The sequence below is a fragment of the Rhinoraja longicauda genome, chromosome 14 (genome assembly GCF_053455715.1).
Source record: "Rhinoraja longicauda isolate Sanriku21f chromosome 14, sRhiLon1.1, whole genome shotgun sequence".
NCBI classification, from domain to species: Eukaryota; Metazoa; Chordata; class Chondrichthyes; order Rajiformes; family Arhynchobatidae; genus Rhinoraja; species Rhinoraja longicauda.
In genome coordinates this window covers 13,251,421-13,278,155 of record NC_135966.1, presented here as the reverse complement: position 1 = coordinate 13,278,155, position 26,735 = coordinate 13,251,421, and the positions used below count along the sequence as shown (strand labels likewise).

The 26,735-nt window shown below is 39.7% G+C and overlaps 1 protein-coding gene across 2 annotated transcripts; it reads right to left on the bottom strand.

The window, feature by feature from the left end:
• Nucleotides 1-8,753: 8,753 nt before the first annotated feature.
• Nucleotides 8,754-26,528, bottom strand: LOC144599826 (neuropeptide Y receptor type 6-like). Of its 2 annotated transcripts, XM_078411078.1 has the most exons (4): nucleotides 26,351-26,528; nucleotides 24,458-24,531; nucleotides 16,312-16,378; nucleotides 8,754-12,339 (listed from the first exon to the last, which is right to left on the bottom strand). In XM_078411078.1, exon 4 carries the CDS (start codon nucleotides 12,220-12,222, stop codon nucleotides 11,092-11,094), a length of 1,131 nt encoding a protein of 376 aa, XP_078267204.1. In that variant the 5' UTR covers nucleotides 12,223-12,339; nucleotides 16,312-16,378; nucleotides 24,458-24,531; nucleotides 26,351-26,528; the 3' UTR covers nucleotides 8,754-11,091. The 2 variants fall into 2 exon arrangements, with proteins under 2 accessions (XP_078267204.1, XP_078267205.1); XM_078411079.1 differs by lacking the exon at nucleotides 24,458-24,531.
• Between the last annotated feature and the right edge of the window lie 207 nt (nucleotides 26,529-26,735).

The following is a 26,735-nucleotide window of genomic DNA, read 5'->3' as shown; positions in this document are numbered from 1 at the left end:
GTGACAGTGGCATGCTAAATCCCTAATACTTTTGAATGGCATTATAGACTTCAATGGAATTGAATTTTTGGTGGCACTATAAGTTTGGCTGCTATTGCAAAAAGTGTGTTAGGCACTATGGTTGGGAATAAAATTTCCATATATGATTTTTAGTCTGATCTGTGAGCCTTTTCCCCCCATATCTATCCCACAGGAGTTACCAAAAGTCTATTGGTCATAAATTTGAAATTAACAATTGACCTAACGTAATTAGGGTTTTGCATGTCCTGTCCTCATACCTTCCTCTGTGAGATGGTATCAAAATGTGTTTGATAAATGTGTTTGTGAAGTGCATTCAATTGTATGGCCAAAGATGCAACATAAATACAGGATGGTATTTTACTCATTTCCAAAGTAGTAACAAAAGCTATATTAATTAATTAATTCTACAGGATTAGGTTTTTTTCAAAGAGCTAGTTATATGTAGGTAGCTGTTTTTGCATACGGAGTTATTTATTGTAAGTTGGTATATTTAGTTAGATAGATAATGCTTTGGCTTTGGGCTTGGTTTTCTTAGTTGAGCACTTATCCTGGAGTTATAGCACAAGTACTTTGTGGTTTAATTGTAATTTTAGAAGTTGTAAGCAATTCCGACCAAGTGATAAATGGCATTGCACCTCAAAGGTTTGATGAGAATTGATTCCAGTTATGTATAATGGGCACGGTGATAATATTCTGAGTGCCCTCCCAATGAACATCACGTGATGTCTTGTGTAAACCTGCCACCATTCTCGGTCAGATCTCAATCCTCACTACGGGTACTGTCTGTATGGTGTTTGTATGTACTCTCTGTGACTGCGTGGGTTTGCTCCGGGTGCTCCGGTTTCCTCCCACATTTCAAAGACGTGCAGGTTTATAGGTTAATTGGTATCTGTAAATTGCCCTTAGTGTGTAGGATGTGAAACCGGGATAACATAGAAATAGTGTATGGTTGATTAGTGGTCAGCGCAGACTCGGTGGGCTGAAAGGCCTGTTTCCACACTGCACCTCTGAACTAAAAAAAACGAAACAGTTCTTTTTTTTCTGTTTCGCACACAACAATCACACCTAGAAGGCAGCAATATGTCATAGAAGGGTAACTATTATAAAATATGGGTATTGCTAGCAAGACCAGCATTTATTTCTCATTCCGAAATCCCCTTGAGAAAGTAGTGGTGAGCCAGTGTGGTTAATCCAGTGGAAGTTCTCCATGTGCAATTGGGTAGGCGATTCCATTAGAGCCAATGGCTATGAGGAAACATGATATATTTACAAGCCAGAAAATGTAGTGACTGTTGTCCTTGTTCTGCCATGGATTTGGGAGTTGGGAACTGGTGCAGCACAAGCCTTGATAAGTTGCTGCATGGGATTTTGGAGACCATCTCATGAGTTCCCCAAGTAAAGCAGGATGGAGGGAGCAGAGGCACTTAGTCTCTGAGATAGACAGAGAGCTCCCAAGAAAATAGGGCACTTCATTTCTCTTTTGCACAGAGTATTTTTGTCAGAATGGTTGGCATGATTACCAGTGATTGAAGGATGGTGTATAATGGAAATTGGCCTTTACTGCACGGAATGTTTCATGAGCTATGATTTCTCAGCCTTTTATTTTAATGGAAATGCAATCAAGTGTATATTTTCAGCTGCATGGATTAACTGTTCAAATGCCTGGATGTTATAGAATACTTCAGGTCCACGCTGTTTAAGAAAGTTTCTTTTCAATGAGGTTTAATTTACATTTATTTCGTTAAATTTGTCCAAGTTCCAATTAAAATGCTTTTTGTTTGATTAGCTCACCAGCAAACATAATATTGGTATGATTTTTTCCTCAAATGCTAATGTCTGCGGCTTCTATCCAGTGAAAATTGTGCTCTCCGAAATTTGCTCTAAAGTTAGACATTTGCCGATGTTAGCTTTGCTTTTTGCTTTGATTGGAAAACACAGATGACCCATGACAAGTGGTTGGTTGTTAAGGTACAGGTATAGGGTGATTTATCAAATTCAGCCTGTTAACTAATTACATTTTTGAATAGATATGAGAAATAATTGTGCAGTATACATATTTTGAAGATAGACACAAAAAGCTGGAGCAACTCAGAGAGCAGCTCTGGAGAAAAGGAATAGGTGACGTTTCGGGTCGAGACCCTTCTTCAGACTGTCAGGGAAAGGGAAACAAGAGATGTAGACGGTGATATGTAGAGATATAGAGAGATTTAGAACAAATGAATGAAAGATATACAAAAAAGTAACGATGATAATGGATACAGGCCATTGTTAGCTGTGCGCTAGATGAAAACGAGTTACAGACAATGAAACTCACCCAGGATGGCAGTGAAACTAGTACAACGACTAGGGTGTGGATGGAACGGAGAGAAGGGATATTTGAAGTTAGAGAAATCAGAATCATACCGCTCGGCTGAAAGCTGTCCAAGCGAAATATGAGGTGCTGTTCCCTCCAATTTGCATTTTTGGCCTCGCACTAACAACGGAGGAGGCCCAAGACAGAAAGGCCAATGTGGGAATGGGATGTGGAGTTAAAGTGTCTGACAACAGAGAGGTTTGGAGGCTTAGGCGGACTGCGTGAAGGTGTTGGCGAAACGATCTCCCAGTCTACATTTGGTCTCGCCGACTTATATTTTGATTTGAGTTAAATGCAGGTCACATTCCAGTTCTGTGGCAAATATTGGTTTAGAAATAGGCAGTAGACAGTAACAAAACAGGCAACAACAGCAGTACTAGAACACAATTAGGGGACAAAGTAGCAGTGGATGTGTACTTCCCTACAAATAAGGTCTGTTTGTCGTTGTATCCTCAGAATTTCTCATTTATGCCTCATAACTGAGATTAATGTAACACACCTCAGTCAGAGAGACTATTTGTGTTTTATAGAGTAGCTGAACGGTGTATGAGAACAAGGCGAGCAATCTTAAAGAGCTGTAGAATCATGGAACTGCAGAAGCTGTTTAAAAAAACAAAAAACATAAAGTGCTGGAGTAACTCAGCAGGTGAGGCAGCACCTCTGCAGAACATGGATAGGTAACATTTTGGGTCAGGTTGAGTTTGAAGAAGGGTCCCAATCTGAAACGTCACGTCAGGCCATAAGATATAGGGCACAGGAGCAGAAATAGGCCTTTGGACAGCCTCTATCTATCCATGTTATCCAGAGGTGCTGCTCCAGCATATTGTGTCAATCTTCCTCATGTGGCACAGCCGTAGCAACTGGACGGAGAAGCGAATCATCATCTACTGATGAACGTTGCTGGCACTGGGTGGTCAGGCACATCTTCCCTGTGATCAATGGTCATTCTACTGAACCGCCTCCTTACCTTCTTTACTTTGAAACTAAAGAGAATGAAACTAAAGAGGAAGCCTCACGCTAAGGCTTGTTGGAATATAGCACAAAGTTTACCTGAACATTCCAAGCATCAGAACCTGTTCGTGATTTGGTGTTATATTCCACAATGATCACCACGTATCATTTTTGGTTTCTATCCTGTGATCATAAGTTACAGCCCATCAGCTATAGTTTCCCGTCAGCAAACCGTCACAGTGCAAAATATACCAGTCGATCGATTTGAAATTCAAAAAAGTACAGCATTGTGCTTTTTTCAGCAAATACTTTTAAACTTTGCTTAGTTCCAGACTGGAGCAGGAAAGTAACCATCTTTATAGTGGCCCTGCCATAGTGGATATTTTTAAGGCAGAGATTGATAGATTCTTGATTAGTAAGGGTGTCAGGAGATATGGGAAGAAGGCAGGAGAATAGGGTTGAGAGGGAAAGATAGATCAGCCATGATTGAATGGCGGAGTAGACTTGATGGGCCGAATGGCCTAATTCTGCTCCTTTAACTTATCAACCTATGAACTTATAAGTTACTGCATTACAGTGCTAGAGACCCAGTTTAGATCCTGACTACGGGTGCTGTCTGTACGGAGTTTGTACATTCTTCCTGTGACTGCATGGGGTTTCTCTGGGTTCTCTGGTTTCCTCACACATTCCAAAGACATGCAAGTTGATAGGTTAATTGGCTTCTGTAAATTGTCCTTAGTCTGCAGGATGGAACCAATGTACTTGGATCGCTGGTCAATGCAGACTCGATGGGCCAAAGGGTCTGTTTCCTTGTTGTATCTCTAAAACTAAGACTAAAAATAAAGAAACTAAACTATCATATCCAACTATACTGAAAATCCAATCGGACACTTCTGGTTGAGATTCACCTTGCATCCATAGAGGAGATTTCTTTGTCAGTCATAGTTAAGATGATACCTAGGGGCAATATGCATTTGGGCCAATTTGCTGTGTCTAGTTATCTGACCAGCAGCAAGTCTTTGTAATAGCTTGGTATAAATGTAAATTGTCCCTAGTGTGTGCACGGTAGTGTTAATGTGCGGGGATCTCTGGTCAGCACGGATCAGTTGGGCAAAGGGCTTGTTTCCGCGCTGTATCTCTCAACTAAACTATAATGGCCATTGGCACAAATGACCACACCATTATTCACGAGATCCATTTCCCTTTGTCCAGTGGACGGTAAGCTTATAGTTTAGCCATTATAGTTTAGTGGATGAGCTTGAGGCTCAGTTAAAGATTGGTAGGTATGACATTGTGGGGATTACAGAGACGAGGATCAGTCTGGGAACTGAATATTCAGGGTTATACGTCCTATAGAAAGGACAGGCAGGTGGGCAGAGGAGCTGTGTTGGTGAGGGATGGAATTCAGTCCCTTGCGAGGGGTGACATTGGGACTGACGATGTAGAGTCACTGTGGATGGAGTTGAGGAATTGTAAAGGTAAGAAGACACTAATGGGCGTTATCTACAGACCCCCAAACAGTAGCCTGGATATAGGGTGTAAGTTGCAGCAGGAGTTAAAATTGGCATGTAACAAAGGTAATGCCACTGTGGTTATGGGGGATTTCAAAATGCAGGTAGACTGGGAAAATCAGGTTGGTTCTGGATCCCAAGAAAGGGAATTTGTAGAGTGCCTCCGAGATGGATACTTAGAGCAGCTTGTACTAGAGACTACCAGAGAGAAGGCAATTCTGGATTTAGTGTTGTCCAATGAACCAGATTTAATAAGGGAACTCAAGGTAAAGGAACAGCTTGGAGGGAGTGACCATAATATGATTCGTTTTAATTTGCAATTTGAGAAGGAGAAGGTTAAACCAGGAATGTCAGTGTTGCAGTTGAACAAAGGGGACTATGAAGGCACGAGAGAGGAGCTGGCCAAGGTCGACTGGAAAAGGATCCTAGCAGGAATGACGGTGGAACAGCAATGGCAGGAATTTCTGGGCATAATCCAGAAGGTGCAGGATCATTTCATTCCAAAGAGGAAGAAAGACTTTAAGAGGAGTAAGAGGCAACCGTGGCTGACAAGGTAAGTTAGAGATGGAATAAAACTAAAAGCTAGAGGATTGGGCAATTTTCAAAGGACAACAGAAGATAACAAAAAGGGCAATACGGGCTGAAAAGATGAGGCACGAAGCGAAGCTGGCCAAAAATATAAAGAAGGGCAGTAAAAGCTTCTTCAGGTATGTTAAGTGAAAAAGATCAGTAAAGTCAAATGTGGGTCCCTTGAAGGCAGAAATGGGTGAAATTATTATGGGTAGCAAGGAAATGGCAGAAGAGTTGAACAGGTTCTTCTGGTCTGTCTTCACTAAGGAAGACACAAACAATCTCCCAGATGTACTGGAGGACAGAGGATCTAGGGAGACAGAGGAACTGAAAGAAATTTGCATTAGGCGAAAAATAGTATTGGGTAGACTGAGGGGACTGAAGGCTGATAAATCCCCAGGGCCTGATGGTCTGCATCCCAGGGTACTCAAGGAGGTGGCTCAAGAAATCGTGGATGCATTGGTGATCATTTTCCAATGATCAATAGATTCAGGATCAGTTCCTGTGGATTGGAGGGTAGCTAATGTTACCCCACTTTTCAAGGATAGGAATAAATGGGTCCTTTTTAGAATGGCAGGCAGTGAAGAGGAGTGCCGCAAAGCTCGGTGCTGGGGCCGCAACTATTTACAATATATATGAATGATTTGGATGATGGAATTAGAAGTAACACAAGCAAGTTTGCGAATGACACAAAGCTGGGTGGCAGTGTGAACTGCGAAGTGGATGCTTGGAGGTTGCAGGTGACTTGGACAGGTTGAGTGAGTGGGCAGATGCATGGCAGATGCAGTATAATGTAGATAAATGTGAGGTTATCCAATTTGGCGGCAAAAACAAGGAGGCAGATTATTATCTCAATGGTGTCAGATTAGGTAAAGCGGAAGTGCAACGAGACCTTGGTGTCCTTGTACACTAGTCTGAAAGTATGCATGCAGGTACAGCAGGCAGTGAAGAAAGCTAATGGCATGTTGGCCTTCATAACGAGAGGATTTGAGTACAGGAGCTCCTGCAGTTGTATAGGGCCCTGGTGAGACCACATCTGGAGTATTGTGTGCAGTTTTGGTCTCCTAATTTGAGGAAGGACATGCTTGCTATTGAGGCAGTGCAGCGTAGGTTCATGAGGTTAATCCCTGGGATGGAGGAACTGTCATATGAGGAAAGATTGGAAAGACTGGGCTTGTATTCACTGGAGTTTAGAAGGATGAGAGGGGATCCTATAGAGACATATAAAATTATAAAAGGACTAGACAAGCTAGATGCAGGAAAAATGTTCCCAATGTTGGGGGAGTCCAGAACCAGGGGACATAGTCTAAGAATAAAGGGGAGGCCATTTAAAACTGAGGTGAGAAGAAACTTTTTCACCCAGAGTTGTGAATTTGTGGAATTCTCTGCCACAGAAGGCAGTGGAGGCCAATTCACTGGATGAATTTAAAAGAGAGTTAGATAAGCTCTAGGGGCTAGTGGAATCAAGGGATATGGGGAGAAGGCAGGCACAGGTTACTGATTGTGGATGATCAGCCATGATCACAATGAATGGCGGTGCTGGTTTGAAGGGCCAAATGGCCTCCTCCTGCACCTATTTTCTATATTTATATGTTTCTATCTCAAAGCAAGGGAGAACAGGGCAGAAATGGTGAGGAAGGAGGTTGTCTGGGGAACACGTGAGCATTCCAAGGACACAATGAGTGGTTGCCATCAGGTCTACAAACTGGGATCGGATGCACAAAGGCACCCATAATTTTTCTAATAAAGATTTGTGGTGGATTTAAAAAAAATAAAGCTAACAACTCTGAAGGAATAAATTATATCACACATATTTCATGACTTTCAGTGTGATATTCTTATTTAATTCATGAAGCTTGAAGGTTACTATCTATCGATGCAACTTCTATCATTAAATAATGAAAATAAGCAGAGCATGTTGATGATGGATACTCCTGGACTCGGGTGAACTTACTGATTACTGAAGATAAGAACTTACTGATCAACACATAAAAAACTTCACATGCTGGAAATCTGAAACCAAAGCAGAAAATGCTTTTTTTGCACTTCTTCATTATGCACTATAATCCTGCACATTACTGCTGTTTTATATTTGTCGTATTTATTGTTATATTCCACTTTACTGTACGCGTACTGTTTACCCTGTGAGCTTCATGAGAATAAATAATTTTATTGGACCCTGCTTCATATAACAATAATTTCATCTACGTCTACATTTAATGCCACTCCAAATCCAAGTATGTTCCTGACATCGCAACTCCAGAAGCCACAAAGCAGCCAAAGAACTGACCATGACTTTGGTTGACTCGACCAAGTAGCCTGAAGAAGGGTCCGACCCGAAATGTGACCTAACCATGTTCTCCAGGAATGCTGCCTGACCTGCTAAATTACCCCAGCACTCTGTAATTCCGCCTGTCCAACTTTTCATTCCTTTATTTCAAAGGCTTCTTCACACTAATCTCTTCGATCAAGCTTTTGGACACCTTTCCTGATGTCTCTTATTTGGGTTTGGTTTAAAAATTTGCCTGGCATTTCTCCCGCGGGTCATCTTGGGACACTGTACTCTGTGGTGTAATGTCCAAGGGCTTTATTAATGCAAGTTGTACTTTTACATATCATGCTGGTACTTAAAGCTAAACTAATTCCTAATCCTGCTATTAACTGATTTGAACAATCCAGGAATGTAATTACACATATCTAAGTGATTCCACACCATAAAGTATGAAGCACCTCTGCTCAATCCCACCCAGAAGTTCCTCAGGAAATTGGAAGTGAAATATATTGGAAGTACAATATTTGGATTGGATAATGGAGTCCGGGTTTATGCTGGAGACCCTAACATCTTGATTAATTTTCCTGTCAGGAATGAGACTTTTTTTGTCATAGGTTTTTAAGGATAATAGGCCACAGTAAATAAACTATTTTTGTTTTAAAAAAAGGCACAAAGTGCTGGAGTAACTTAGCGGGCCAGGCAGCATCTCTGGAGAACATAGATAGGTGATATTTCAGGGGGTTCAGGCCTAACACGTCACCTATCCATGTTCTCCAGAGATGCTGCCTGACCTGTTGAGTTACCCCATCACTTTGTGTCTTTTTTTGTAACCTTACATCTTGTGACTGCAAACCATTTTTGTATATGGAACTGAAAGAAGCGTTATACCTTGCTTAATAGAAGCTGTTGACACATTCAGATCAAATGTTGCCAAATATCATTTTTTCATTGTTTACTCATCTTGCATTTTAATAGAATCAACCCGTTAGTTTTAAAATTAATCAACAGATTAGCCATAAATGATCATATCTAAAAATAAGTTTTTGTGAAACAAAGTAATACATTATAGGTGCTTTATTGGAACAATTCACAAGTTGTGTGCAATCTGCAGAATGAAAAGCTGAGTAAAATACAAACATAGAGTCACAGAGTTATAGATGTACAATGAAATCCTATAATCACATTGCATGCAGCATGCTAGCCAATACCGCAAGTCAAATACACTCATAATTATTCAGCAGATTTCTGCAATAGGTTTCATACTGGTTCACATTTTGGTTTCAGAACAACAGACTAATACATGACATGTAAACAGTAGGACAGTTAATAACCTATCTTGTTTCCGACATTTTGTGAAATATAATTGATGTTCCACATATATAAATATTTAAAGTAGGATGAATAATTTCTGAATTTTTGTTTTTGAAAATCACTTGAGGAATATCACACATGGTAAGCTTCTGAGAGTTCTCATAGATCACTGTAAACAAACATCCCTGTCAAGTTCATTGGCATGACATGATATAAGTTATTTTTATGCTCTTGGGTCAGATTCTACTCTTGGCAGTGCTCACAGCTGATTTTCTTTTATAAAAAATATATGACCCTGCCTTTCTCTGTCCTCCCAGTTGGAACCTGTGAAAAATAGGAGTGGATCCTCCATGTTGAGTACCTCCCTTGTTTCCCCTTAAATTGTACCTTTTCTTCAGGTGCTGGAGGTCCATGGATGTTATCATATTGTGTTGAACAATAAATTGGCTGCGAGTAGGGTCTTCATCTTGGAGGTCACGCAAAGACTCAGACTACAGATTTTGTCTTCAGTCACGCCTGTACTTTAAGTTTCAAGTCATTTTGTTATACGGAATATAAATTCCGTTACACGTTAGAGGCAGGAAACATGTTCCCAATGTTGGGGGAGTCCAGAACAAAGGGCCACAGTTTAAGAATAAGGGGTAGGCCATTTAGAACGGAGATGAGGAAAAACGTTTTCAGTCAGAGAGTTGTGAATCTGTGGAATTCTCTGCCTTAGAAGGCAGTGGAGGCCAATTCTCTGAATGCATTCAAGAGAGAGCTAAATAGAGCTCTTAAGGATAGCGGAGTCAGGGGGTATAGGGAGAAGGCAGGAACGGGGTACTGATTGAGAATGATCAGCCATGATCACATTGAATGGCGGTGCTGGCTCGAAGGGCCGAATGGCCTACTCCTGCACCTATTGTCTATTGTCTATAAATCAATCTAACTTTATTTCATTATAAACAGAATTGTATGTGCTTCGGAATTTTTGCATGCTCATGCGCTATTCCTTAATTAATTGGATAATAGTTAAAATAATATGTAATTGTAAACCTATGGATGGCTATAAGAAAATATCAATAAAACAGTTTTATGTTGATTTTAGGTATATTAGCTTTATAAAGAAAAATAAATATTTCTATAGTCATAGATAGGGTGGATATTCAGAACCTATTTCCCAGGATGGAAAAAAATCAAATACTAGAGGGCATAGGTTTAAGATGAGAGAGGCAAAGTTTAAAGGAGATATGCATGACAACTTTTTTACACAGAGGGTGGTGAAGGCCTGGAGCACGCTGCCAGGGTTGGTGGTTGAGGCAGATAAGCTACTGGCATCGAAGAGACTTTTGGATAGACATAGGGATATTGAGGGAATGGAGGGATATGGTTTATGTGCAGGTAGATAAGAGATTGTCTTGGCATCATGTTCGGCACAGACATTGTGGGCCGAAGAGCCAGTTTTTGTGCTGTATTGTTTTATATTCTATGCTCTATTGCGCTGGATCACACGAGACCCAGCCCACACCTGTCATCAAAAGGCCTCTTCCATTGTCTCCAAATACCTCTGATGATTTTCTCCCACCAATTAAAACCTATAAATACATGGCCCCCTTTTAAGTAAATGTGAAAATGTGAATAATTAAGATTTTTTTTCTTTGAAGGATGTGTTTGCGCATTGAAGTTGTATGAAATTATAGGTATTTATGACTTTTAGTTATTTGTAACTTAATAAATTCAGAATATTGGAATGGAATAGTAATAATAAAAATATTGTCTTTCTCTTCAATGTGTATAATGGAGAGGCCTACACAGACCTTCAAGTTATCTCGACCCAAAACGTCACCCATTCCTTCTATCCAGACATGTCTCCTGTCCCGCTGAGTTACTCCAGCATTTTGTGTCCATCAAGTTTTAAACTGACAGGACATTGAATAGTTAGTATAATTAGCTTTATAATTGGTTAACTGTCCTTTTTAAGTTATTCTTCCATTAACAGCTTCTTGTTACTTCAGGTTTAGAAAGTAATTAGAATCTTAGATAAACTCGCTGTATAAAATGTCAATGTCATTTAACGACCTTTCTGAATATGATGGTAAAACATGATTAATTTGAAAGTTGTACTATACGTTTGGGGAAGAATTGTTTAATTTCAGTGAGCATCTAGATACATCTGTGTGTATAGCTGAGAGACCGATATTTTCAGACTCTTCTTTAGATTGGTATTTGCAGCGAATTAGCATATTTAAATCCTTCTGAAAATTCTTATTGAGAAATCCATAAAAGATGGGATTAATGCAAGTCGATATCATTGCTACCAAATGACATAGTGTAAATACAAGATTATACTGGCAGTTCATTAGAGCTTCATGATTCCAATCATAGACAACATTGAAGATGTTTAGTGGCAGCCAGCAGACTGTAAAGGCCACTACAATTGAAACCAGCATCAAGTTTATTCTTTTACTTTCATTCACCCGGTTTTCATTTTCTCTCATTTTATCCGCCATGCTGTTTCTTTTCTTGAGGCATATAAAGATTTTTAGATAGCACACAAATATAAAGCAGAAGGGAGCAAAATACTGAAGTACAAAGAGACAGGTTGTAAACACCAGCCTATCTAATTCTGAGGGCCAGATCTCAATACAGACAAATTTATCTTTGTAAAATTCTGAGTGTGAAGAGACATTTCGAAAAGGTTCATCAGTAAGCAAATGAAATGTGATGAAGGGAAAGGAGATTATTAGGGAGATGAACCAAATCAGCACAATTCCCCAACAAGCCTGGGAGACACTAGGCTTCCAGCCACGTGGGTTTACAATTAACTGGTGCCTTTCAATCGCAATCAAAACTAAAGAAAATATAGACACTGTAACAGATACACACTGGACAAATGAATTAGCTTTGCACATAACATCTCCAAAAATCCAATAATCCATCAATGTATAGACAATAGTGAAAGGAATGCACATGACACAGATAAGAATATCAGATACAGAAAGATTTGCAATCAGGATATTGGTGACATTATGATTTTCTTTCGGTCTTGTTATGATGAAGATAAGGCAGAGATTACCAAAGAGTCCTACTATAGTTACTGTAACATATGCAAGAATTAACAGGAACATTACCGGTGAAGAAGATTGGCAAGAATCAAAATCTGCAAACTGAGGCTTGGTACCATCATTGATAACTTCAGAAATATTTACACTGTGATTGTACATTGATTCTTCCAATTTACCTGCTTTCATCATTCAGTCTGTTTATTTACAAAAATCTTTATGCCAATTTGGAAAACACATTCACAAAATAACGATATTCACTTCTTGAATTTTATTCAGCTTTGCTCTTCCGGTTCCTATCAACTTATCCTGCCAATACAAAACAAAACAAGATTAATGATGTATAATCTTAATGAAGATTTTTTTGTTGCAATTTTCCCTTGAATGCAATTCATACTTTTTAAAGCTCAGTCACTCATCATAAAATGCATTTGGGAGAATAAAATAATTAAAAGATCTTTGTCAGTTGTGATGTGATTTGCATCATTATAGCAGGTTGTGTAAACAGACAAAAGTGATTTTATTGAACATTATTCATAACAAATGTGGCTCAGCAATGGCTGCCTCGCCAACAGTCTGTCTGTCCCTTCCTTCGAAACCTTTTGAAACCTTTGAAAATATTGAGTTTTTTACCAGACTTCACCATATTTATTTTCAGCTTTGTCGCACATATTTCTTTTTCTGCAGTAGCTAAATTTTCATTCACAATATCTCACTTCATATGAATGTGTTGACCAAACATTTTGGTTGATGCAAATAATAAGCACCTCTTTGTGATGGATGAATTGAATTGCTTAACTAAAAAGTCAATCGTCATATCTTCCCCTTTAGCTTTGGGGAGTCAAAAGACACAAGATATCCATAATGCTTGTAGCACATGTAGCACTTGTAAATTACAAATCATTATGGAATGAGGCGAATCAGAAATCTCTGGAACATTTACTTCAATGTTATATCTTGCATTAAATGTTGTACAATTTATCTTTTATCTGTGCACTGAGGATGGCTTGATTATATTCATGTATAGTCTTTTCTTTGACTGGATAGCACACAAACAAAAGCTTTTCACTGTACCTTGTTACAAGTGACAATAATAAACTTAACTAAACTAAATTAAACTAATCCCTAATGATATTTTCTCTCTGTGCCTTCACTTGCAATAAAACCCACAGATATTCTTCAGATCAAATTAATTAATCCGGTAGGATCCAGCGAACCGTCGCCTACAGGGGGCAGCCTGCTTGGAGAACTCAGCGGACCGGCGATAATGACAGACGCGATTGGTGAGCTCAGTAGGAGTGGAGAGGGAACCTGGTTCTGGCCTACCGCGCCCTCAAGGTCGGCGTTAGTTGCGACCGCTCCCCCCTCCCCGGGGCACAATGGCAGATGGGCGAGGAGAGCATAACCAAGGGATGGCAACACTCATAAACCCTAGAGCGTGGACTGGACTGTGAAAATGGCGTCAAAACATGGCGCCTCTTACATTCCTGATCAGTAGACTATTTCTGTCCAATTTGCTAATTGGGGATGTGCCTAGGGATGGCAATACTCTACTAGACTGTTTGTAAGGAAAACATTTCACTGTTCATTTGCACTTCGCACATTTGACCATAAAAACACCGTTGAACCATTGTCACCTTATTCCTACAGTAGTTTATTCTGTTCTCCATGGTTTGTAAAGGAATATTAAATGAATTCTATAAGTCACAGCGCTCAATCTGCAGTTGTTTTCACTGTATAATGTTAGAACAGTCATTCAACTGGCATGTAAATGTCATATGCAGACGGACTTAGCCTTCAAGAATACCACCTCCGAGAGTGATTAACGAGTGCCAACAGCTGCTGTGGTTGCACATAAAATCTAAATAGATAAGCTTAGCTCACAGCACTATGACCGATTTATTTCAAGGGCACTGTTTCAAATAACTGACACCAGGGTGGTTAATAATTTAGCAGCAATCTAACTTTTGTATTCATATAGCATTACTTGGATTTCATGCATAGAGATGCTAGTACAACATAAGGTCAGAAACATGGACAATTGAAAGCAGCCTGTTTGTCATTAAGGATGTGGTCACTGCCACTGCAATGTTGAGGGGTCTGGAGCACAGCCAGATCATCGCAAGTGTTGTACTTTCATGGACCAGGGGTTGAAGTGCAAACCCAGGTATTCTAGTCCAGCCGCAGCCATTGGTCTCAGCTGTTCTCACATCTCCCGTTTCCCATCTCTTTCACATTCTGTCCACAGCATTTCTCCTCTGCTTATTTAATCTCCATGGAAGGCGGCTGGCGTTGCTCCAGCAGAACCTTCCAGCAGATGCCCACAGAGTGGATCAACAGTACTGAAATCAGCTGTCACTCAGCCAATGAGCCACGGCCCCTCTCAAACGAGGCTGCACAACTTTTCTCCAATCTATAGTGAAAAGGTCCATGTTTTTTCTTCTATCTGATAGAAAATTGGGGAAGTAAATCGTTGAACCTACATCTCTCACCTGAAGTGCCCATTGCTTGGAGCTATGGGAACAGTGAAAGTAGACAGGAAGGAGAGTATACTTGAAGTTTTTAACTGCTGCCCCTGACACAGGGACAGATACGGGATAGAAGGGTATTGTTATTGATGAAAAGACCGGGAATTACACACCAATGGCTTTGTCTGGCTTTGCGAAGCTGGTGTGTCTATGTAGAAAGCTCACACACCCACACTTTGCAACGCTAACATATTGTCAAGTATTAAAACATAGAAAATGAAGAATAATTAACAGAAGCACAGAGAACACTATTTTAAATAGATACTTGGACATGTACATGTCTGGGGAAGGTTTAGAGGGATCTTGATCAAACGTGGGCAATTCCATTTGTCATTCCTCAGCCCACTTGCTCCGCTGTATTGATGACCATATTCACTATCTACGATATCACCTCTTTTAGTGTCATCTGCAAACTTACTTAATCAGGAAGTACATTCTCATCCAAATCATTGATATTGATGAACAACAATGGGTCTAGATGTATCGGGAAAAAACCTGCAGATGTTGGTTTAAATCAAAGGTAGACACAAAATGCCAGAGTAACTCAGCGGGTCAGGCAGCATCTCGGGAGAGAAGGAATGGGTGACGTTTCAGGTCAAGACTCTTGTTTAGACTGATGTCAGGGGAGGGGGCGGGACAAAGATAGGATGTAGTCGGAGCCAGGAAGACTAGTGGGAGAACTGGGAAGGGGGAGGGGATAGAGAGGGGAAGCAGGGACTACCTGAAGTTAGAGAAGTCATTGTTCATACCGCTGGGGTGTAAACTGCCCAAGCGAAATATAAGGTGCTGATCCTCTAATTTGCGCTGGGCTTCACTCTGACAATGAAGGAGGCCCAAGACAGTAAGGTCAGATTGGGAATGGGAGGGGGAGTTGAAGTGCTGAGCCACCAGGAGATCAGGTTGGTTGAGATGGACTGAGCGGAAGTGTTCAGCGAAACCGAGCCTGCGCTTGGTCTCGCCGATGTAGAGAAGTTGGCATCTAGAACAGTGGATACAACAGATGAGGTTGGAGGAGGTGCAGGTGAACCTCTGCCTCACCTGGAAAGACTGTTTGGGTCCTTGGATGGAGTCGAGGGGGAAGGTAAAGGGACAGGTGTTGCATCTCCTGCCGTTACAGGGGAAAGTACCTGGGGAGGGGGTGGTTTGGGTGGGAAGGGACGAGTGGACCAGGGAGTTTCGGAGGGAACGGTCTCTGCGGAAAGCAGAAAGGAGTGGAGATGGGAAGATGTGGCCAGTAGCACCAATCCCGGAGGCATACCACTAGCCACCAAAAAACAGACCAAAAAACAACTTCCACCACCATCCTCTGCTTCTTACCAAGATTATTACATTGAGCTGACCAAAGCAAAGTGATGTTAGGTTTAAAGTTATGGGTTCACATGCAAATATTTTCTTATATGCTCTCTGTAATTCCCAAGCTATCAGTGATGGCAGTTCTGCTTCTCTTTCATCTTGAACTAAACTAAAATCCTGTGCATTGTGTATTTTCTCTCTACCAACATCAAGAAATGCTGAGAGATGTTTATTATTAAACATGTAAAATTGGTTAAGTATTTGCAAAGCTAATATGTACTACTTTGAAAATTAAATTGTCTTCTAACATACAGAGTATTTGTACAAAATGTGAAACATGCCCTTTCTCACCCTCCAAATACATATTTCAAATGTTACTGAACTTGTTATGGGTTTTTTTAAATTGGGGAAAATAAAGTTCAAGATAAAGTTGGAAATGTAATTAATAATTCATCCTCACCAGAGAGAAAAGACTCCCGCTGAAGTGGCTTTTTGGAAATAATCTCTGTTCCTGGATCCTGGAATTCCTGAAATAGAATGATACCAAGGTTTATAATTTACACAAATACTGCAGAATTTTAACAGCCAAAGGGTGGAAAAAGTAATTTGGCCTCTTGGGTCTTTCATTTAGCTGAGCACATTGGTTTTGATGATGTGGTACAAGAGTAGAAGGCAGGGAAACTGAAATGAACTGTGAGATACAAGCAATTAGACAGATCATTCTGAAAACCCGGTAACACCACTAGGTCCCAGCCACGCGCAGCGATATCACAAAATGCTGGAGTAACTCAGTGGGTCAGGCAGCATCTCTGGAGAGAAGGAATGGGTGACGTTTCGGGTCTCGATCCAAAACGTTACCCATTCCTTCTCTCCAGAAATGCTGCCTGACCCGCTGAGTTACTCCAGCATTTTGTGATACCTTCGATTTGTACCAGCATCTGCAGTTATTTTCCTACACAACTAGCCACTCGCAGAGGTGTCATCAATACAATTGCTAGAAATTGGATCGAGTAAAACTGTTTTTTTCAATGTTATGCAACCCAGAATGTATTTTATCTGGAGTAAGTTGTTTTAGCATTCATTTCTGGGTGAAACTGTGCCATTTGCTTGGCACTTAGTTTAGAAATACAGCACAGAAACAGACCCTTCAGCACTCTAAGTCCACTCTCACCAGTGATCCCTGTACACTAGCATTATCCTACAAACTAAGGACAATTTAGAATTTTTACCGAAGCCAATTAACCTGGAAACCTGGACATCTTTGGAGTGTGGGAGGAAACCGGAGCACCCAGTTAAAACCCACGTGGTCACGGGGAGAAGGTACAAACTCCATAAAGACAGGACCTGTTGCCAGGATCGAATCCAGGTCTCCGGCGCTGTCAGGCAGCAACACTACCACTGCGCCACTGTCACACTTGTGGCAGTGATGCATGTTAGCTAGCTTGATACCTGGATCAGGAACTGCTCCTGTAGACCAAGCGCATGGGCAGACCGGACTGTGGACGTTTGAAATGGTGCTAAAACATGGCAGTGCCTACATGTGTAAATATGCAAAAAGAATTTCACTATGCAGTTGCACATGTGACAAATAAAGCACCATTGAACCATTGATGTTTCCCAGCCTTTTGTACGTACTTACAATGTTGGTTGTTGAGAAACATCCTTTCAAACTCCTGCAACTCAAGCTGGAGTTTCCAAGGCCCGAAAATGATCAGCGTTAAACTAGTACAAAAAAAAGAAGTACTGTGTGTTCTTCACTTAGGCACCTTTCAAGTGGACAATCTGCTTACATTAGGACATTTCAAAATCCACTTCCGAGACATTTCATTTATCTTCTTGGGAGAACATAGTTCAGAATGCAACTCCATGGACTTCCAAAATGTGCATCTGGTGATCTTCGTTTCATGTTATCAGTTGGGACAAAGGGACATTACAGAATGAGTGAGGAGAACAAAACACGATTTCACCGTGGTGTCACAATTTGATATTAACTGTTTTATTGAAAAGTTGCCAACAAAGCAACTTAGGTTCAGGTATGTAAATTATTATTGCGGAATTATTATTTAAACATATGTTTACAGTTTATTCTGTCTAGAAGCATTAACCAATTCAAAAGAACTGAATTGAACCACTTTGCCTTTGCCCATTCACAGGATTTCCTTCATTTTAAATAGCCTTATTGGGGCACTGTTTAATGCAGAAATATTTTCAGTCCTATATTCCGAAGTGAGAGTTTCTTCTCCCTGTAATGGTAGAAACATCATAATCAACTGGACTTCGCGCCTGATATAAAAAATGAAAATGTTGGAAACACACAGCAGGTGTGGAAAGAGAAAAAAAGTTAATATCTCGTCAAAGACCCTTCATCAGTCACACATCTGTAATGTGGCTATTTGCCACATCAGGGGACTACCACTGATGTTGCAGATAGCTACGTTATCCATGTGTGATTATCCCATCTAGTCTCTGCAAACCAAGAGTTCCTGGTACATTCAATATGCATCAAATATATTTTTTGAAGTGTTTTTGTTCATCATCAGCTGAGACTGGCAAAGCTGTTTTACTTTGGAGTCTTCAGTATAATGAAATTCCAAGGGAGCTTTCTGGAGAAACAGAAAAGCATTTATGTCTAAAATGTAGTGAGTGTTCAACGGCTTTAACAGCTATAGACCATGTGCCACCTCTGAAATTGTTTTGCTGTAGGAGGTATGGGATTCCCAATGGCAATTTCCTTCCTTGCATTATTAAAGGGGAAGGTGATTTAATGCAGGATGGAACAATGTAAGAAAATCTTTGAGGAAAATACAGCTTTACCAGCTATTACAATCTCCCTTACACTCCAAATAAAATGTGAGCTTCACAACTCAGATAAAGATCTCTAATGTAATGAGTGTATATCCCCAAGAAGGTATTAGGAATAATGCCCCAGTTAATGCTTAAAAATCGCAATCAAGATTTGATGTGCTTGGCTGTGGCTTTGAAAATGATGACACGAGTAAATTCCTATATTTATTTCAGCTCAGGGAGTTAGACCTGTTCCTTCGCTCCAGTGGGCTGGCTTCCTTAAAGAGAGATGTTATAGATGTTATGACACTATCCAGAAGTTTACATCCACTCTCCCCCCCCCCCCCCCCCCCCCCACTCCCGAGCAACATGCCTACGTGTTGCCATGCAAAATAATGTAATTTCTGCATCTGCATTGGCACAGATCAATAGAGGTTGGATACCTGGATTCTGTTAACCACTTGAGAAATGTAGGTACAAAGTAGGCCATACCCAGTGCAATTTTGTGACAGTACATGCCAGTATGGTATACTGGTAGCTCTAAGAAGTTTAGAAGGATGAGAGGAGATCTTATCGAAACGTATAAGATTATTAAGGGGTTGGACACGTTAGAGGCAGGAAACATGTTCCCAATGTTGGGGGCGTCCAGAACAAGGGGCCACAGTTTAAGAATAAGGGGTAGGCCATTTAGAACTGAGATGAGGAAAAACCTTTTCAGTCAGAGAGTTGTGAATCTGTGGAATTCTCTGCCTCAGAAGGCAGTGGGGGCCAATTCTCTGAATGCATTCAAGAGAGAGCTGGATAGAGCTCTTAAGGATAGCGGAGTCAGGGGGTATGGGGAGAAGGCAGGAACAGGGTACTGAATGAGAATTATCAGCCATTATCACATTGAATGGCGGTGCTGGCTCGAAGGGCCGAATGGCCTCCTCCTGCACCTAATGTCTATTGTCTATTGTCTAAATATTTTCCAGCAATGAGACATCTATGTTGATTAAAGAGCGATACCGGCACCTTTTTAATCTACAAACAAACCAGTGGTCATTACCCAATTACCATCAGTATACTAAGCCCTAGATCTTCATAAACCATTGAAAAGTGGGCCAGGTCTCGGAATGCATCCCTGGGAATGAGAAGTTCAGCCTCAGCATCTGATAAGCTGCACAGGGTTTTTTTATCCAATAATTTATCTGTTGGCACTTACAGTTTACATTTCTGTGGTAAACCTACTCACCTTTCTATCACCACAGGTACTTTCTGACCAGCTGAATATAGAAAGAGGCTAATCAGACAATCAGATTCCAACAGAACAGTGCCATCAGTCCTAATGTCCCTTCCCTGTTCCCTGTCATCCTGCAATATATTCTCTATCACATATCCATTAACTCTTCTTGATCCATTAATCATTACCTACATAAAGGGGTCATTCACAGCAATGGAATGACTGACCAGCACAACATTTCTATTTTTATTTCTGGTTTTCAGCAGCCATGGTTTCTGTTTGTCATTTTCTCTTCAATGGTTCAATGGTTCTTTATCGTCGCGTAAGCGCAACACAATGAGATTCTTTTGCACAGCCACAAAATGCAGCCGCCACAATTTTGGCACCATTAAAAAAAATCACTGACTCAAACAGCTGAATGGCCTACTCCTGCACCTATTTTCTATGTTTCTATGAATTGCAATCCCTAGGGTACAACAACATACATTTAGTCTCACCACTAAACCAACGTGCAGAAATGTTTCCTGGAAACATGTTACGTATTTCTACAATATTATGGACAGGCCCATAGTTTGCAGTACATTACCATATTATTAATTAAAGGAGAATACTGTTCAGTACTTTTGCAGCATCTATTGTTTGTTCACTACTTCTTCTACTTTTATTTCCAATTTCCTGCATGTACATTTAGTATCAAATGCTTCTTGTAGGCATTTTAATTACAGTCCTTTGAACCTGTAATTTTAATATTTTAAAAAATACATCAGTTAGACAATAGTTTAAGGTCATATATTCCCAAATATCTGCTTTTCTTGAGTGTAATTTTCGTGACAAATATGGTAGTGTTTTGTTTGTCCCGGTACTTACAGTACTTGGAAACTAGGTTCAGGCAGCAGAAGTGCCTCATTTATTTATATTGGCTTAATCCCAAGAAAGCAAGTCTATAGTAAATCACCCAATGTGCAGTTCGTAGTTTTCAGCCATCTCATTAGATCAGAATTTCTGTTTTCTGAAGATAATTTAACAAAATACATGATTCTTCCTTAAGATTAAAATCATTATTGGTGTTTAAAACAATGAAAAACAAAGATTTATTCATCTTCTGACTATTTCATCCACTTTGTCTATTCACTGTTTAAATTTCTAAACATCTATGATGGAGATTGTAATTTAGCATTTCCATATTATTTTACTTTTCAGTGCAAGAAGACTGCATTTAATTACTATAATTTTCATTGAGTTGCACATTTCACCTTTTGACCTTCAAGCATGTCTCATACAACCTTTTCTGTGGTTCATTAAAATTCAAGGTTTGGAGAGGAATTAATAATGTTATAGTTATTGCAAACTAAAATTAGAGGTATATCGGATTGCCCTTGGTATTGTTCCCCATTCTGGCTATCCAGTTGAAATTACATTGAGATCTAATAATACAATTGGATAAAATCAAAAAAATTCTAATATAGTGTCTTTGAAGTGAAACATTAATGCTATTTCCCATTCCACAGATGTTGTCTGACTTCCTGAGTGCTTCCAGCATTTTCTGTTAAATTACATTAAATGGATTAGGGGCACAACTTTGCTGTCTGCTCATAGAATGGATTAAAATTGTGAATGGTCAGTTCCTGTCAATTCCATGGTGTGAAAACAATCTGGACAATTTTAATTGCCAATATGTCTCTTTTCTGCCAATGAAGTAGAATAACCAATTAAGTTGGCAACCTCCATGTCTTTGGGATGTGGAGGAAACTGGAGCGCCCTTGGAAAACCCACGCAGTCACAGAGACAAATTGCAAACTCCACACAAACAGCATTGGAAGCCAGGATTGAACCTGATTGCTGAGGCTGTGGGACCACAGGTCTACTTACTATTTCACTGTGCCACTCTTGCACTATTGTGCTGTCTTTACAGCACAGCTCATTTGATGCAACTCGTCGAAAACCTATCCCTCCATAATCATTCTTGTGATTCGTCATATTCCACTTCAAGTGTGCATCTAATTCCTCTATAAAGTTATCGTGGCTATTTTTAGCACCATCGTTTCAGACAGTGTATTCCAAATAAACATTTGCAAAGTATAAAGGAAACATTTACTTCCAAGTTTCCATTGTTAGCAGTTATAGAATCATACAGCATGGAAACAGACCCTTCTGCCCAACTTGTCCATGCTGATCAAGATGCCCCCTCTAAACTGGTCCCATTTGCCCATGCTTGGCCGATATCGCATAAAACCTTTCCTATCCATGTACGTGTCCAACTGTTGTTGAGTTAATGAAGAAAGACTGACAGATCACCTTTTTTTTGTGCTATTATAGCAAATAAAGAATAATGTGTTTTAGAAATGTAATTATTATGATGTTTAAAATGTAGCAGCAAATTTATGCATAGCATGTTCCCATGACATCAATTTGATAACAAGCTAACACTTTGTTTTGGCATTTTGAATGCAGAAATAAATATTTTGCCCTGAATGTAACTTAAAATTTTCTTCAAAATAATATTATTTTAATTTGTATGTTCACCAGGGAGAGCACAGTTTAACATCTTATCTGAAAAGGTGACAGGACAATACAGAAATCCCTCAGTTTTACACTGCAGTGTCAGCCCAGATTTTTGTGCTCAAGTTCTGGTGGGGGGCTTTAATGGACAACCTTCTGAACAACCAACCAAACCATAATTATATAGGATGGGAAGGAAGAGCAGTGAAAAATGGCAACTAAATCCAATCAGCAGTGCCCCCAACTTCTCTGTAATGTCCTTTCCAATAATTTTCAAAGTTCCTTATTCATTTGATGTTAACGCTCTAACAATTTAGCATCTGTCACATTTGAATCAGAAAATAAGGGTTTTGCCTCCAGCTTCTTAAAACTTACGTTGATGACACATATTTTTTCAGGCCAGTTTCCTCCTAAAGAAAGATGTTATAAGCACTTGCAGTTTATTAAGAAAATATGGTGTAAGATCCAAACAACATTATAGTTGGTCTTATGACGCCTACATGTAACAATTCAATATTTTAGTTGAGGGAATTATTTTGGGCTGAGTTGTAAAGATGTAAATGAAAGAGTATTTCTACACCAAGAATGCAGAGAAATTGAGCACATCCATTATGGGCATTTGTACAAAATTCTGAAAGTACGAAGAATTATGAGAAGAATGTAATTGCAATTGCAAGCTTGATATGTTACATAAATATGAGCTCACTCCCATATCACAGCTGCTGTGATGATGCACTGAACTGTTTTCACCCAATTTTCCATTCACACTACATTTGAAAGGACACCGCGGCACTTTCCAGATTGTATTTTATGGGTGTCTCGTGCACACACTATTAATTGAAAATCAATTCTCAACACTGGGAACTCTTTGGCCCCACTTCTTGCACAGGTACATGGATAGGAAAGGTTTTGAGGGATATGGGCCAAACATGAGGAGGTGGGACTAGTGTATAACAGGTATAACAGGTATAACAGAGCTTTATTTGTCGTTCGGTACCGAAGTACCGAACGAAACTACATAGCAGTCATAGAAAAAAAAAGAACACAAGACACATAACCCCAACACAAACGTCCATCACAGTGACTCCAAACACCCCCTCACTGTGATGGAGGCAACAAAACTTCCCCTCTCTTCCCCACGCCCACGGACAGACAGCTCGTCCCCGACCGACCCGCACATGGGGCATCTTGGTTGGCATGCGCAGGTTGGGCCGAAGGATCTGTTTTCATGCTGTAAGACTCTATGACTCTACTTTGTGGCCTACTCCATTTATTTTACTGGAAGCTACCTTATTTCACAGTGTTCCATTTTGGGTGTCTGCCTGTTTCAACTGCAGCCTCACAGTGATTTTACAAGCTTAGAAATGACAATTCTCATCTCAAAACCAATGTTGTTAGGTTTAGAGATAAAGTGTGGAAACAGGCCGTTTGGCCCACCAAGCCCATCAGCAATCACCCGTATACAAGTCCTAACTTACACAATAGGGACAATTTACAGAAGTCCATTAACCCTCAAACCTGCACATCTTTGGAATGTGGGAGGAAACCAGAGCACTCGGAGAAAACCCATGAGGTCACAGGGAGCATGTACAAACTGTACAGACAGCACCCATAGTCAGTATCGAACCCAGGTCTCTGGTGCTATAAGGCAGCAACTCTACCCCTGCACCACTGTGCCGCCCTTGATGAAGAGCAATTCATTCCACCGTGTTCATGAAAAGCAAAGGATGAATGGTCAGTGGTTAGGGCAGGTCAGTTTTCTAAACATCTAACTGTTGGGTTGGTTCCTACATGATCTGAATAGCAAATATGCATTTCCAATTCAAAAGAAACATTTAAAAATTTAAGTCTTCAATTTAAAATGTTGCTTTATCTTAACAACATCATCAGAATATTAAAAGTGATATATTTTACAAGTAGAATTTCATTATGAATACCACTGTCTTCAACCATCATTCCTTTAATATTGTACAATGATATTCAGTGGCTTAGTTCAGTGATACAATGTGCAACTGATAAAAGGTCTCACATTGTATCCCCACTTAGTTAAGCTGATTGTACTCACTTATGTCAGTATTAGGAATATACCACAAGTGCCACCAACCTTTCTGGGTTCAATGGATCTTGATTTTGATTGCTTCTGAATGACTGTGAGGATGAGTAAAGGAGCATTTGTAGCTGTGAAGTAAAGAAAGAGTTTACTGCTAACTCATGGCCATTTCTGTACAGCAACTCGAGAGGAGTGTATTTGCAAGTGCTAGACAGTCTTAGTAGTCCACACTGCATGACGATTTGGGAATAGTACAATCAGGAACAATAATGAATAGCCCATAAATAGGAAGTTTCAATTCATCAATTATCTTTTTTTAAAGGTATTAAAAAACAACCAACAATTAGAGAATTGTACCTAAACACAAATCACTATTTTCAAATTTTAAGATGCAGGATTTTTTTTTTAAAGTACCTGCCTCAACTACCTCCTCTGGCAGCTCGTTCCATATACCTACCACCCTTTGTGTAAAAAGGTTGCCCCTCAGGTTCCTATTTAAATCTTTCCCCCCTCCCCTTAAAGCTACGCACTCTGGTTCTCCATTCCACTACTCTGGGTAAAAGACTGTGCATTTATCCTATCTATTCCTCTCATGATCTTATACACCTCTACAAGATCACCCCTCATTCTCCTACGCTCCAAGGAATAATTCCTAGCCTGCTCAACCTCTCCCTTTTGCTCAGGCCCTCAAGTCCTGGCAACATCCTCGTAAATCTTCTCTGCACCCTTTCCAACTTGACAACATCTTTTCTACAACATCTTTCCTGCAATATTTTGCCAGCATGGAACCCATTCTATCAAAGATTTAAAACAGTGATTCAGTGTGTTTGACTCAAAGTGCCTACGTAGTGAAATGTATTTGAATTTGTCATGTCTTTGTAGGTGGGTGAGGATTTTGCTGGATTGTGGATTCAAAACAACACCCAGTATGTAGTAACAGACCTACCAACCTGTTACATGCAATTTCATAAAAAATATTTTCTGTTTTTCAATTTCACAGGCAATATTTTGACAGGAAATTCAGATTTCGATACAGATTAGTTTAATGCAATGTACACCCGGTTGCAATGAAATTCCTTGTTCACGTGAAGCTCAAAGAGTAAACAGTATACATACAGTAACAATAAAGACAACAATAAATATAATGCTGACTGCAAAACAGTTCATTGGTGCAAGATTGTAGTGTAATCTTTAACATATAATATTTGAGCAAAAGGATAAAGCAAACAGAAATTGTAATCACATAATTTATATATGAACTACAGGTAAAACAACAACATATGATTATGAATGAAGGACATAAGTTTGATTTAGGTTGTTAAAGACTCAGAATTTGTACAAACCTTATCCGTTCCTTTAGAAAGTTCCAAAGAATGATTGAAATGATCGTTATCACGCAGCGATTTTGGCCTCAGAAAGACTGAGCAAATAGTAGTATTTTTTGATGATGATGATTGAGGAAAGAATTGTGGTTCAAACATTAGAGAAACAGTCTTATTTCAAATAATGCTCAGGGAATGTTAACATTCGCCTGATGTTAAAGCATAGCATCCACAGTGATCTAGCACTTCCTTTTGTTTTACACGTTGGTGTTATTCTGGATTATTTGCTTAAATTTAAAAAATGAGATTTAATCACATCCTCAATCCTGAAGGTCACCAGTTTAACCTAGGCAACAAGTAGCAATGTAAATTAAATTTTACCAAGTATTAAATAGGCAGTAAAGAGTCACATAAAAAAGCTAATCAAGCAATAATAAAAAGGACAAGTGGCTACAAAGCAGCAGCAAGAAGTACATTGTCGAATGTGATTTGGTTTACTTTAGAATATGATTTGCCCAAATACATTCCTGTATTTGTCTCAGTACATCTATATCAGCATTTAACCACCATATTTTGATATCAAATCTATATTTTTTTAACATTATTTCTAAATGATATTGATTACCTGTTAGGGTTAGATATTTTAAGTTTCATGGCTCCTCCACTTTTCATTAAAAAGAACATTGCATTGCAGGACGCTCACTTTTGCAGAACATTTCTTCCATTTATCTGTTATATCTCTATTGATATTGCATTGTAATTGCACAAGATGATGCTGATCATCTTCTTGAAGACACCGCTCTCTTTTGTGTGCAAGGGACTCTGTCCAAATCTAGTCATTGAGTGCACTGACGTTTAATGATTGACATCAAAACAGCCAGAGAGACAACTTGAGGAGTCTCGATAATAATCGAAAGCATGAAAAATGCTGTAGAGTTGCACCAATCAGCTCCATGCACGATGGGATCTACTTTACTTTCGTAATGTGACTTGCCGCTCGATTGTGAAGA

Excerpts from the sequence above, each read along its gene's own strand:
- LOC144599826 (XM_078411078.1), bottom strand. The coding sequence starts at position 12,222 with ATGATGAAAGCAGGTAAATTGGAAGAATCAATGTACAATCACAGTGTA.